This window comes from Gobius niger, assembly GCF_951799975.1.
Source record: "Gobius niger genome assembly, chromosome: 22".
Classification (NCBI taxonomy): Eukaryota; Metazoa; Chordata; class Actinopteri; order Gobiiformes; family Gobiidae; genus Gobius; species Gobius niger.
In genome coordinates this window covers 19,051,491-19,064,272 of record NC_136873.1, presented here as the reverse complement: position 1 = coordinate 19,064,272, position 12,782 = coordinate 19,051,491, and the positions used below count along the sequence as shown (strand labels likewise).

The 12,782-nt window shown below is 37.6% G+C and overlaps 1 protein-coding gene across 1 annotated transcript in view; it reads left to right on the top strand.

Moving 5' to 3' along the window:
* The window catches only part of LOC306981251 (collagen alpha-6(VI) chain-like), a gene marked incomplete at both ends in the record, with an annotated part of 68,028 nt that overhangs the window by 30,040 nt on the left and 25,206 nt on the right, over positions 1–12,782 (top strand). Inside the window, 4 exon segments of the mRNA XM_079580811.1 lie at positions 4,922–5,130; positions 10,182–10,533; positions 11,344–11,781; positions 12,121–12,151. Of these exon segments, the coding sequence (XP_079436937.1) occupies positions 4,922–5,130; positions 10,182–10,533; positions 11,344–11,781; positions 12,121–12,151 (1,030 nt within the window).

Below are 12,782 nucleotides of genomic sequence, written 5' to 3'. Positions count from 1 at the left end.
TGTATCCTCGCAGGTAGCACACTGTTGTTAGCTTTATATAGAAGTTGAGCAGTAGAAAAATCAATTAAGTCATACATTTTTAACAGTTTAGATTGCAGAAATAATATATTTGTGTGATCACAATATCCTACTTTATGTATGATTCTTACAGCACGTTTTTGGAGTATAACAAGGGGGTGTAATGAACTTTTGTAATTATTTCCCCAAACTTCCACACAGTAATTTAAATATGGCAAAACTAATGAACCATATAATAAAAGCAATGCTTTGTAATTTAAAAAGAACTTGGCTTTATTGATGATTGAGATACTTTTGGAGACTTTACCTTGTATGTGTCGTATGTGTGTTTTCCAGCTTAATTTACTGTCAATGGTGACTCCTAAAAATTTAATTTCTGTTACCGTATCCAAGTCAACACCATCTATATTTATTGGGTCTAGTTTTCCATTATAATTACCAAAAAACATTACTTTTGTTTTATTTAAGTTGAGGGACAATTTGTTACTGTCCATCCATATTTTTAATTTCCTTAATTCACGGTTTATGTTAGTTACTAAACTACTTTGATTGTCATTAGAATAGAAAATGTTTGTGTCATCTGCGAAAATCACTAATTTTAATAATTTAGACACATTAAAAATGTCATTAATATATAAATTGAACAACTTTGGGCCTAAGACAGATCCCTGTGGGACACCACAGCCAATGTCCAAGCATCCTGATGTAAACTCCCCCATCTTCACATACTGTTGTCTCCCTGTTAAATAGCTTTGGATCCAACTCAAAGCCACTCCCCTTATGCCGTATCTATCTAATTTTTTTAATAATATAGAATGATTAAGTGTATCAAATGCTTTTTTCAAATCAATAAATATTCCAGCTGCATGTTTCTTTTTTTCTAAGCTATTAGTAATTTCTTCTATTGCATCGATGATGGCCATTGAAGTAGACCTTGCTTCTCGAAAACCATACTGACTTTCATTAATTAGTTTATGCTTATTTATAAATTTGTCCATTCTGCTGTTATAAAGTTTCTCTAAGATTTTGGAAAACTGTGGGAGGAGCGAGACAGGTCTGTAGTTAGTGAAGATGTGTTTGTTTCCATTTTTGTGTATGGGTATTACTTTTGCAATTTTCATTTTATTTGGAAACGTTCCTGTCAGGAATGATAAGTTGCATATGTAGGTTAATGGTTTCACTATACCATGTATAACTTTTTTAACTGTGTCATATCTATATCAAAACAATCAGTAGACAATTTCTTTTTACACACGTTAACAACATCTATTATTTCTGTTTCAGTTACTCCAGACAAAAACATAGTTTTTGAATTAATGCTTATCAATGACTCCATTTCACTGCTACAGTCAGGGATTTTTGATGCCAGATCCGGTCCAACATTTACAAAAAAGCTATTAAAACTTTCTACAATTTCATTCTTATTGTGATTATCATTAGTCCCATCACTGAAATAGCATGGATATGAATATTTTTTTGCATCACCTTTGATTATATTATTTAGTATTCCCCATACCCCTTTCATGTCGTTCTTGTTTTTATATAATAGATTAGTATAATATAATTTCTTACTATTTCTTAATATACCCGTCAATTTATTTTTATATGTTTTGTATCTACGTTCAGATTCTACTGTTCTTAGTCTTAGGAACTTTCTATATAGAGTGTTTTTCTTCTTGCAAGCATTATGTAAACCTTTGGTTAACCACGGGCATTTTGTCCCTTTGCTATTTTTACTGAATTGCCGTATTGGACAGTTTTTATTGTATACTGCACTAAAAATTTCCAAAAAAGATTCAAAAGCACTATTCACATCATTCTTGTTAAGTACATCATTCCAATCTTGTTTTAGTAAGTCACTGTAAAGTAGTTCAATTGCCTCCTCAGTTCTCACTCGTTTATAAATAAATTTTTCAGATGATATTTGATTGATGTCATTATCATCATACACCGTGAATACGGGCAGATGATCCGTTATATCACAAACCAATAGGCCGCTGACATTTGTAAATTCCATATTATTTGTGAAAATGTTGTCAATGAGGGTAGCACTGTGCGTTGTAATTCTGCTCGGTCTTGTGATAGTCGGGTATAAACTCATACTGTACATCCTATTAATATATTCATCAGTTATTTTATGTTTATTTGGATTTATCAAATCAATATTGTAATCCCCACAGATAAATAATACCTTGTTACTTATTTCTGAGAATGTTTTTTCCGCCCAATTTGTAAATATTTCCAAGCTTGAGCCTGGTGACCTGTATAGACAAGTAACTATTATGTTCTTCTTTTTTTCATTGATAATTTCTATTGATAAGCATTCAAGCAAGTTGTTTATTGATGCTGACATACTTTCTAATTTTTTTAATTTAAATTTCTTGAGGACGTATATAGCAACTCCTCCTCCCCCTTTATTTGTTCTGTTTACATAGTTTAACTCATAATCATTTAGCTCAAACTCTATGCCTTTATCCTCATTGAACCATGTTTCTGATATTGCAATGATACTAAATGGTTGCTCAAACTGTTTTAAGTATTCTCTAATTGCATCAAAATTCGCGTACATGCTTCTACTATTGAAATGGATAATTGAGAATTTCCCTTCTGATTTAACAGAGTTTTTATATTCGTCTTCAGTGTAGTATTTGCAATTAATTGCGTTAGATGTTAGGAACATATTATCTGGGTCTAGCTGATCTTCCAAATCTAATACATTATGTTCAGTGTACTCTGAAGTTTTAAGTTCTAAGAGCTCATAGTCCAAGATCCTTTGGTGTAAACTTAGGTCACTGCTATCAGCAGTATATGGAGTATGAATGGATGTCATTGTATGAGTATAGACAGATGTTCTTTTTTTTTTTCTTTTTCTTTTTTTTTCTAACTCATTGACCCACTAATACATTCATTCATACTTATTCAGTTCCTCTATGTCTCTTATAACCAATACTTTAGCGTTTTCAACTGATCCATTAAGTTTAATGTATATTTTACAATTCATAACCCAGGTGTTCTGTATTTTGTTTTGTTTCCTTAAGAGTCTGGCTTTTTTGGCAATGTCTGCATTCCTTTTAATCAAGTGATCGTTCAGATAGACGTTGGTACCTTTCAGCTTTTTTCCTTGCTTCATCAGTGCGACCTTGTGCTTTCGATTGGCGAACCTCAGGATCACAGCTGGCTGAATGTTGCCCTTCATGGGGAGAGGATGACACGCCTCGATCATATTTATGTCCACATGTATGTCGTTGGACACGAGGAAATCCACCACCTGCTTTTCCGCAGAGCTCACCTCCAGCTCGCCTGGATCTGCCCCGCCGCCAGCCCCCACAGCGTGAGCGTATGAGCGGGGTTTGATTTTTAATCCAGTCACAATTACATCATTGAGTCTTGAGTATTGTTCCAGATCCTCTACTTTTTTTTCCAACACCGATATCTTTTTGTCCCTTTCCTCGATGCGCACACGTAGCTCCGACACTTCCTCCACAAGTTTCAGAATCTTGTCCTGTTTATCCTTTATGTCACTTACGTCCTGCGAGAGAAAGTCAAGAGCTTTTTTAATATCCTCCACCTCCTCCATAGACCGAGTTTTATTTGGCATAGTGTTGAGCGGCGACGTCAGGTTAGCTGCTGCTGTTGTTGTTGCTGTTGCTTAGCTACCACGTCCGACTAGCTGATGTAGTTAGCTAGTTCCTCGCATCGCACTCGTCCAAATGTCCTTTATGTTTAGAATATCCAAGCGTCGGTTAATGTCCGTAACTCCTTCACATCGACGAAATCCGCAACCAAGTCTCTAATTATAATAATCCCCAATTATCCCCAATAATCCCCTAATTATAATAATATTTGATATTTGAATTGCATTTCTTACAAATCCTTGCAGAAAAGTTATTATTTTGTCGAGGCCAAAATGTTCCAACAGTAAGACATCCAACCAAAACCAATATATTAGTTTCCTGGCCTATGTTATTCATAAAACGGTTGTTTTTGTAAGCATAGACTGACATTTGATTATGTGATTTGACACGTGACATGACGCAGCCGCTCTCTCCGGAGGCCGTTCCATTTGAGCTCAAATGCGGCGGTGAGAGGACACTCAACTCCCATTTGGAGGAGCCACCACCGAGGAAGTCAACGAAGTGGCCAAAGGGAGGACGGATCCTCGCAATTGAGAAACAGCCAAAATCTACTAAGGCATTCATGCAGAGGAACAAGTACAACGTTCAGACCCCAGACCTGAACGTTGTACTTGTTCCTCTACATGAATGCCTTAGTACAACGTTCAGTGCCCAGACCTCAATATTATTGAAGATTTGTGATTTAAAGCTGTCCATGCGCGGACCCATCAAACCGGACTGAACTGGACATGTTTTGTAAAGAAGAATGATCCAAAATACCTTCCACCAGAATCCAGACTCTAAGTGGAAGCTATAGAAAGAGTCTGCAAGAGGATGCACTAAATATTGTGATGCCTAAATGTCTGCACATGCCTAATTTTGTTAAGATAATTCTTGCACACTTTCCTTAAATCAGATAAACTTTATTTCACTTCTCAAATATCACTGTGTTTTTCTCCTATATGATATATTTAACTGAAATTTTTCATCCAGACAGCCAAGGATTTCTAAAGGCGCCTGTGTTAATAAAGGTTGGAGAGTTCGTTTTGGAGCTAAAGTCTAGCAGGCAATAAAAATGTAATAAAATTGTTATAAAAAAAAGAGGACTAGAGGATTGTTTTTATGCAGTAACAGCAGTTCTTGTACTTTTAGTGTGTGAGAAGCAGCAGCAGTAGTAGTAGCAGGAGCTGTTGTAGTAGTAGTAGCAGTAGCTGTTGTAGTAGTAGTTGCAGTAGCTGTTGTAGTAGTAGTTGCAGTACTCATACTAACAGCTGTATTTGTACTTCCAGTGTGTGAGAAGGAGAAGGCCGACCTGGTGTTCCTCTTGGACCAGTCTGGGTCGATCAAGAAAAGCGACTACGAGATCATGAAGAACTTCACCACAGGGCTGGTCCGCAGCTTCAACATCAGCTCCGACACCGTGAGGGTCGGCCTCGCACAGTTCAGCACCAACTTTGACCATGAGTTCTACCTCAATGACCTGCCCGACGAGGAGAAGGTACTACTACTGCTGCTACTACTACTACAATAGCACATGTTCTACCTCAATGACCTGTCCAATGAGGAGATACTACGACTACTACTACTACTACTACTACTACTACTACTACTACTACTACTACTACTACTACTACTACTACTACTACTACCACTACTACTACTACTACTACCACTACTACTACTACTACCACTACTACTACAATTAATACTACTACTACTACTACAATTAATACTACTACTACTACTACTACAATTAATAATACTACTACAACTACAATTAATAATACTACTACTACTACTACAATTAATACTACTACTACTACTACAATTAATAATACTACTACTACTACAATTAATAATACTACTACTACTACAATTAATAATACTACTACTACAATTAATAATACTACTACTACTACTACAATTAATAATACCACTACTACTACTACAATTAATAATACCACAATGAATAATACTACTACTACTACGACAATTAATAATACTACTACTGCTACGACAATTAATAATACTACTACTGCTACGACAATTAATAATACTACTACTACTACAACAATTAATACTACTACTACTACAACAATTAATACTACTACTACTACTACTACAACAATTAATAATACTACTACTACTACTACAACAATTAATAATACTACTACTACTACAACAATTAATAATACTACTACTACTACAACAATTAATAATACTACTACTACTACAACAATTAATAATACTACTACTACTACAACAATTAATAATACTACTACTACTACAACAATTAATAATACTACTACTACTACAACAATTAATAATACTACTACTACAATTAATAATACTACAACTACTACTACAATTAATAATACTACTACTGCAACAACAAGTAATAATACTGCTACTACTACTACAACAATTAATAATACTGCTGCTACTACTACAACAATTAATAATACTGCTGCTACTACTACTACAACAATTAATACTACTACTACTACTACTACTACAATTAATAATACTACTACAACTACTACTACAATTAATAATACTACTACTACTACAACAATTAATACTACTACTACTACAACAATTAATAATACTACTACTACTACAACAATTAATAATACTACTACTACTACAACAATTAATAATACTACTACTACTACTACTACAAGAATTAATACTACTACTACTACTACTACTACAAGAATTAATACTACTACTACTACAAGAATTAATACTACTACTACTACTACTACTACTACAAGAATTAATTCTACTACTACAAGAATTAATACTACTACTACTACTACTACTACTACAAGAATTAATACTACTACTACTACTACAACAATTAATACTACTACTACTACTACTACTACAACAATTAATACTACTACTACTACTACTACTACAACAATTAATACTACTACTACTACTACTACTACAACAATTAATACTACTACTACTACTACTACTACAACAATTAATAATACTACTACTACTACAACAATTAATAATACTACTACTACTACAACAATTAATAATACTACTACTACTACAACAATTAATAATACTACAACTACTACAAGAATTAATACTACTACTACTACTACAAGAATTAATACTACTACTACAAGAATTAATACTACTACTACTACTACTACTACAAGAATTAATACTACTACTACTACTACTACTACAAGAATTAATACTACTACTACTACTACTACTACTACTACTACTACTACTACAAGAATTAATACTACTACTACTACTACAAGAATTAATACTACTACTACTACTACAAGAATTAATACTACTACTACTACTACAAGAATTAATACTACTACTACTACTACAAGAATTAATACTACTACTACTACTACAAGAATTAATACTACTACTACTACTACAAGAATTAATACTACTACTACTACTACAAGAATTAATACTACTACTACTACTACAAGAATTAATACTACTACTACTACTACAAGAATTAATACTACTACTACTACTACAAGAATTAATACTACTACTACTACTACAAGAATTAATACTACTACTACTACTACAAGAATTAATACTACTACTACTACTACAAGAATTAATACTACTACTACTACTACTACAAGAATTAATACTACTACTACTACTACTACTACAAGAATTAATACTACTACTACTACTACTACTACTACTACTACTACTACTACTACTACTACTACTACTACTACTACTACTACAAGAATTAATACTACTACTACTACTACAAGAATTAATACTACTACTACTACTACAAGAATTAATACTACTACTACTACTACTACTACAAGAATTAATACTACTACTACTACTACTACTACAAGAGTTAATACTACTACTACTACTACTACTACAAGAATTAATACTACTACTACTACTACTACTACAAGAATTAAAACTACTACTACTACTACTACTACAAGAATTAATACTACTACTACTACTACTACTACAAGAATTAATACTACTACTACTACTACTACTACAAGAATTAATACTACTACTACTACTACAAGAATTAATACTACTACTACTACTACAAGAATTAATACTACTACTACTACTACTACTACTACAAGAATTAATACTACTACTACTACTACTACTACAAGAATTAATACAACTACTACTACTACTACAAGAATTAATACTACTACTACTACTACTACTACAAGAATTAATACTACTACTACTACTACTACTACAAGAATTAATACTACTACTACTACTACTACTACTACAAGAATTAATACTACTACTACTACTACTACTACTACAAGAATTAATACTACTACTACTACTACTACTACTACAAGAATTAATACTACTACTACTACTACTACTACTACTACAAGAATTAATACTACTACTACTACTACTACTACTACAAGAATTAATACTACTACTACTACTACTACTACTACAAGAATTAATACTACTACTACTACTACTACTACTACAAGAATTAATACTACTACTACTACTACTACTACTACAAGAATTAATACTACTACTACTACTACTACTACTACAAGAATTAATACTACTACTACTACTACTACTACTACAAGAATTAATACTACTACTACTACTACTACTACTACAAGAATTAATACTACTACTACTACTACTACTACTACAAGAATTAATACTACTACTACTACTACTACTACTACAAGAATTAATACTACTACTACTACTACTACTACTACAAGAATTAATAATACTACTACTACATCAATTAATAATACTACAACTACAAGAATTAATAATACTACAACTACAAGAATTAATAATACTACAACTACAAGAATTAATAATACTACTACTACTACAAGAATTAATAATACTACTACTACTACAAGAATTAATACTACAAGAATTAATTATACTACTACTACTAGAATTAATTATACTGCTACAAGAATTAATTATACTACTACTACTAGAATTAATTATACTACTACTGCAAGAATTAATTATACTACAAGAAGAATTAATTATAAGAATAATAATAAAAACTGTTTTCTCAGTGCTTCCGGCTGATTTGGGAAGAGTTTAATCGAGCAGTTGTCTCCACTTGTTGCCAAAGAGATGAAACTCGTTGTTTCAGATCCTCCTGTTGACGTTAGCAATCGCAGCCGCGTTAGCATTTATCACATAGCACTAGCCACGTTCGCTGCCGTGTTAGCATTATCCGCATTAGCACTAGCCGTGTTAGCATTAGCCACATTAGCATCTGCGTTAGCACTAGCTGCATTAGTAAGATGGTATGGCCTTACAGCATGACCCATGATAAACTATGATGCTTTAAGACTGTGATTTCTACAGTTCTGGATCATTTACACCTGCCCCAGACATGTCCCAACTTCCTGCCTGTCACAATTCGGGCGTTCTGCTCTCCCAAAATTTCATTCGATGGGCAGTCAGTTTTGCGGTGCATTATGGGTAACTGTAATCTTCGCAACTTCCGGTTCTTAAGGAGCGTTTTCGTTCGCTCTGCTTGCTTCATCTTTTGCTAAGAGAGAATACAATTCTGTAGCTGATATTTTATGATGCAGACTCCCACTGCCCCGCTGTAGGGCAGTGGGATAGCTAAGCGTTGCCCCTGGGGTCTGTGAGCTGTCCCTGGGAGACTATAGTAAAAAGCACCGACAGCCTCTGATTATCTCTCTGCCCAATTCAACTTTATCGAGTCTGTGTTTTCAACGTGAGAACATCAGCCATGTCAAAAAACAAGTCTGTAGCCGAGCTGCTAACCTCTCGCCCGGAGCTAACTAGCTCCTTAGCAGCGCATAGACCCAGTGAAAAGTATTATGCACAAAAAACGTAAATAAAGAAGTAACTATATAAAGCAGCCTTTGAGATGATCACACACTGAGCCGGGCTTGATGGATTTGTGGTTTATTGCAGACTTTTCATCAACAATGAGCTGTAGGCGATTGTAACAAGCTAACGGGGGCTAACCTGGAATAACCATTGTCCACTGGCACAAATAATCGTCCTTTATTTGGACATATGGGCTGGATATGTGCTTAAATACTAGGGAGATCTTTGCGTAGATCGTGTGTATAGCTATAGTTGAAGATCCATAGGACAAGGAAGTAACAAAGAGGGACTAGGTAGAACTAAAACAGCAATTATTTTTCAGTCAAGAGCTCCTTCATACACTTCAGAACACATTTAAACTCACTCGCCCCTGACGTGGAAAATCAATCAGTGGTTTTGTTTAGCCCAATATCACAACAGGAGTCGCCTCACAGGGCTGCACAAACCATTAAGGCAATAAAACAGAACAGAAAAGTCTCCATCGCCTTCAGTCTGAATGCAGTATAACAGCAACAGGAAGTGCGCTAGGCCACGAACGGTGTCTCTTTTTTGATCACAGCGCCGCTCTGTGGATGGAATTTTGCGTGGCATTAGCAAAGTGACCTATTGTGTATTTTGGAAATGAGGAATTGGTCCTGACAAGCCGGTTTACGGCATATCCAGGCCATGAGTCAGCAGAGCGGCAGGCAAACAAACATTGGCCGCGCCCTGTACGCTGTGAAAGAGCACTTCAAGCCAGAGCGGGGCTCGCGGCGCGATCAGCTGGTCTCCCAGAATCTGGTGCTGATCACAGACGGCGAAAGCCATGATGCGGTGGCGGACGCAGCGCAGCAGCTGAAGAAGCTTGGCGTGGAGATCTTCATCCTCGGCATCGGCAGAGTCAAAGTGGTGGAGCTGTTGCAGATCGCCGAGAGCGAGCGACTCTTTACTGTTGCTGACTTCGGGAGTCTGGAGACTATCAGGCAGAAGGTGGTGGACAAGATATGCAATAGCAAGCCTCCCAAAGAGCAGTCAGGTGATGTTGCAATCCATCTAAAAACGTCAAACAACACTGTAACACTGTGTCTTGTGTGTGTTACAATTAGTTGATTTGTTTCAATCAACAAATTGTTGCTTAAAACCAACAATTTGTTGATTAAAACCAACAATTTGCGGTTTTAATCAGGTTTCTTTCCTTTTTTTCTGCATTGTTCTCACAAAGTTTTTTGAAAGTGGTCTCTCCTCTCTCTACTCTCTCTCTCCTTTTTCTCCTCTTTCTCCTCTCCTCTTTCTCCTCTTTCTTCTCTTTCTCTTCTCTCCCTTTTCTCCTCTCTCTTCTCTTTATCCTCTCTCTCACTCTCCTCTCTCTCTCCTTTTTCTCCTCTCTTCTCTTTCTCCTCTCTCACTCACTCTCCTCTCTCTCACTCTCTCTACTCTCTCTCTTCTCTTTCTCCTCTCTCTCACTCTCCTCTCTCTCCTCTCTCTCACTCTCTCTACTCTCTCTCTCTCCTTTTTCTCCTCTCTCTTCTTTCTCCTCTCTCCCTTTTCTCCTCTCTCTTCTCTTTCTCCTCTCTCTCACTCTCCCCTCTCTCCTTTTTCTCCTCTTCTCTTTCTCCTTTCTCTCACTCTCTCTACTCTCTCTCTCCTTTTTCTCCTCTTTCTTCTCTTTCTCCTCTCTCCCTTTTCTCCTCTCTCTTCTTTCTCCTCACTCTCCTCTCTCTCTCTCTTTTTTCTCCTCTATTCTCTTTTTCCTCTCTTTCACTCTCCTCTCTCTCCTCTCACTCTCTCTACTCTCTCCTTTTTCTCCTCTTTTCTCTTTCTCCCTCCCCCCCTCCCTCTGTCACAGACTGCAGCATCGACATCGCGGTGGGCCTGGACATCTCTAATGGCGGCGCTTTCGTTCCCGGTGGCCCGCTCCTCGCTGGTCAGACCAAACTGCGCTCCTTCCTCCCGGTGCTTGTGCACTACGTCTCGACCGTCCCTAAACTGTGCTGCACGTTTGGTGCCGTGAGGACCAACCTGGCGTTCCGCGTGCTGTCCCAGAGCGGCGCCATGCTCATTGACAGCAACTTCGAGCCGTACAACGAGGGCACGGTCAACAAGCTCCTCGCCCTCGTGGCGGACACACCCACGCTCTTTAACTCCGCCCTCATGAACTCCTTCAGGGACATGTTCAGCAGCTCCAAGTCCAGGGCCGGTGTCAAAGTGCTGCTCGTGTTTTCCGATGGACTGGACGAAGAGCTGCCCGTGATGATGGCGCAGTCGGAGCGGCTGCTACAGTCAGGTACACCCCCTACAAAATTCTACAATAATCCTACAACTCCCTACAACCCCCTACAATACTTTACAACTCTCTAATCTAAACCTACCACACTCTAACTTGACAGCACATATTAATTTTCTTTCTTTTTCTATCTGACCCTAAACCTGAAATAAATCTGGTCTGAACCCGACTTCTCCCCGACTACAGGTGTTGCCGCTCTCCTGGTGGTGGCGCTGTCGTGACTGTATTATCCTGCAGGTGTCAGTGCTCTCCTGGTGGTGGCGCTGTCGTGACTGTATTATCCTGCAGGTGTCAGTGCTCTCCTGGTGGTGGCGCTGTCGTGACTGTATTATCCTGCAGGTGTCAATGCTCTCCTGGTGGTGGCGCTGTCGTGACTGTATTATCCTGCAGGTGTCAGTGCTCTCCTGGTGGTGGCGCTGTCGTGACTGTATTATCCTGTAGGTGTCAGTGCTCTCTTGATGGTGGCGCTGCCGTGACTGTATTATCCTGCAGGTGTCAGTGCTCTCCTGGTGGTGGCGCTGTCGTGACTGTATTATCCTGCAGGTGTCAGTGCTCTCCTGGTGGTGGCGCTGTAGTGACTGTATTATCCTGCAGGTGTCAGTGCTCTCCTGGTGGTGGCGCTGTCGTGACTGTATTATCCTGCAGGTGTCAGTGCTGTCCTGGTGGTGGCGCTGTAGTGACTGTATTATCCTGCAGGTGTCAGTGCTCTCCTGGTGGTGGCGCTGTCGTGACTGTATTATCCTGCAAGTGTCAGTGCTCTCCTGGTGGTGGCGCCATATCACCCCATCATACAACACCTCCATTAGCTTCACCTGAAACACTCACCATATCACCCCATCATACAACACCTCCATTAGCTTCACCTGAAACACTTGCCACATCACCCCGTCCTACATCACCTCCATTAGCTTCACCTGAAACACTCACCACATCACCCCGTCTTACAACACCTCCGCTGGCTTCACCTGAAACACTCCCCACATCACCCCGTTCTACAACAC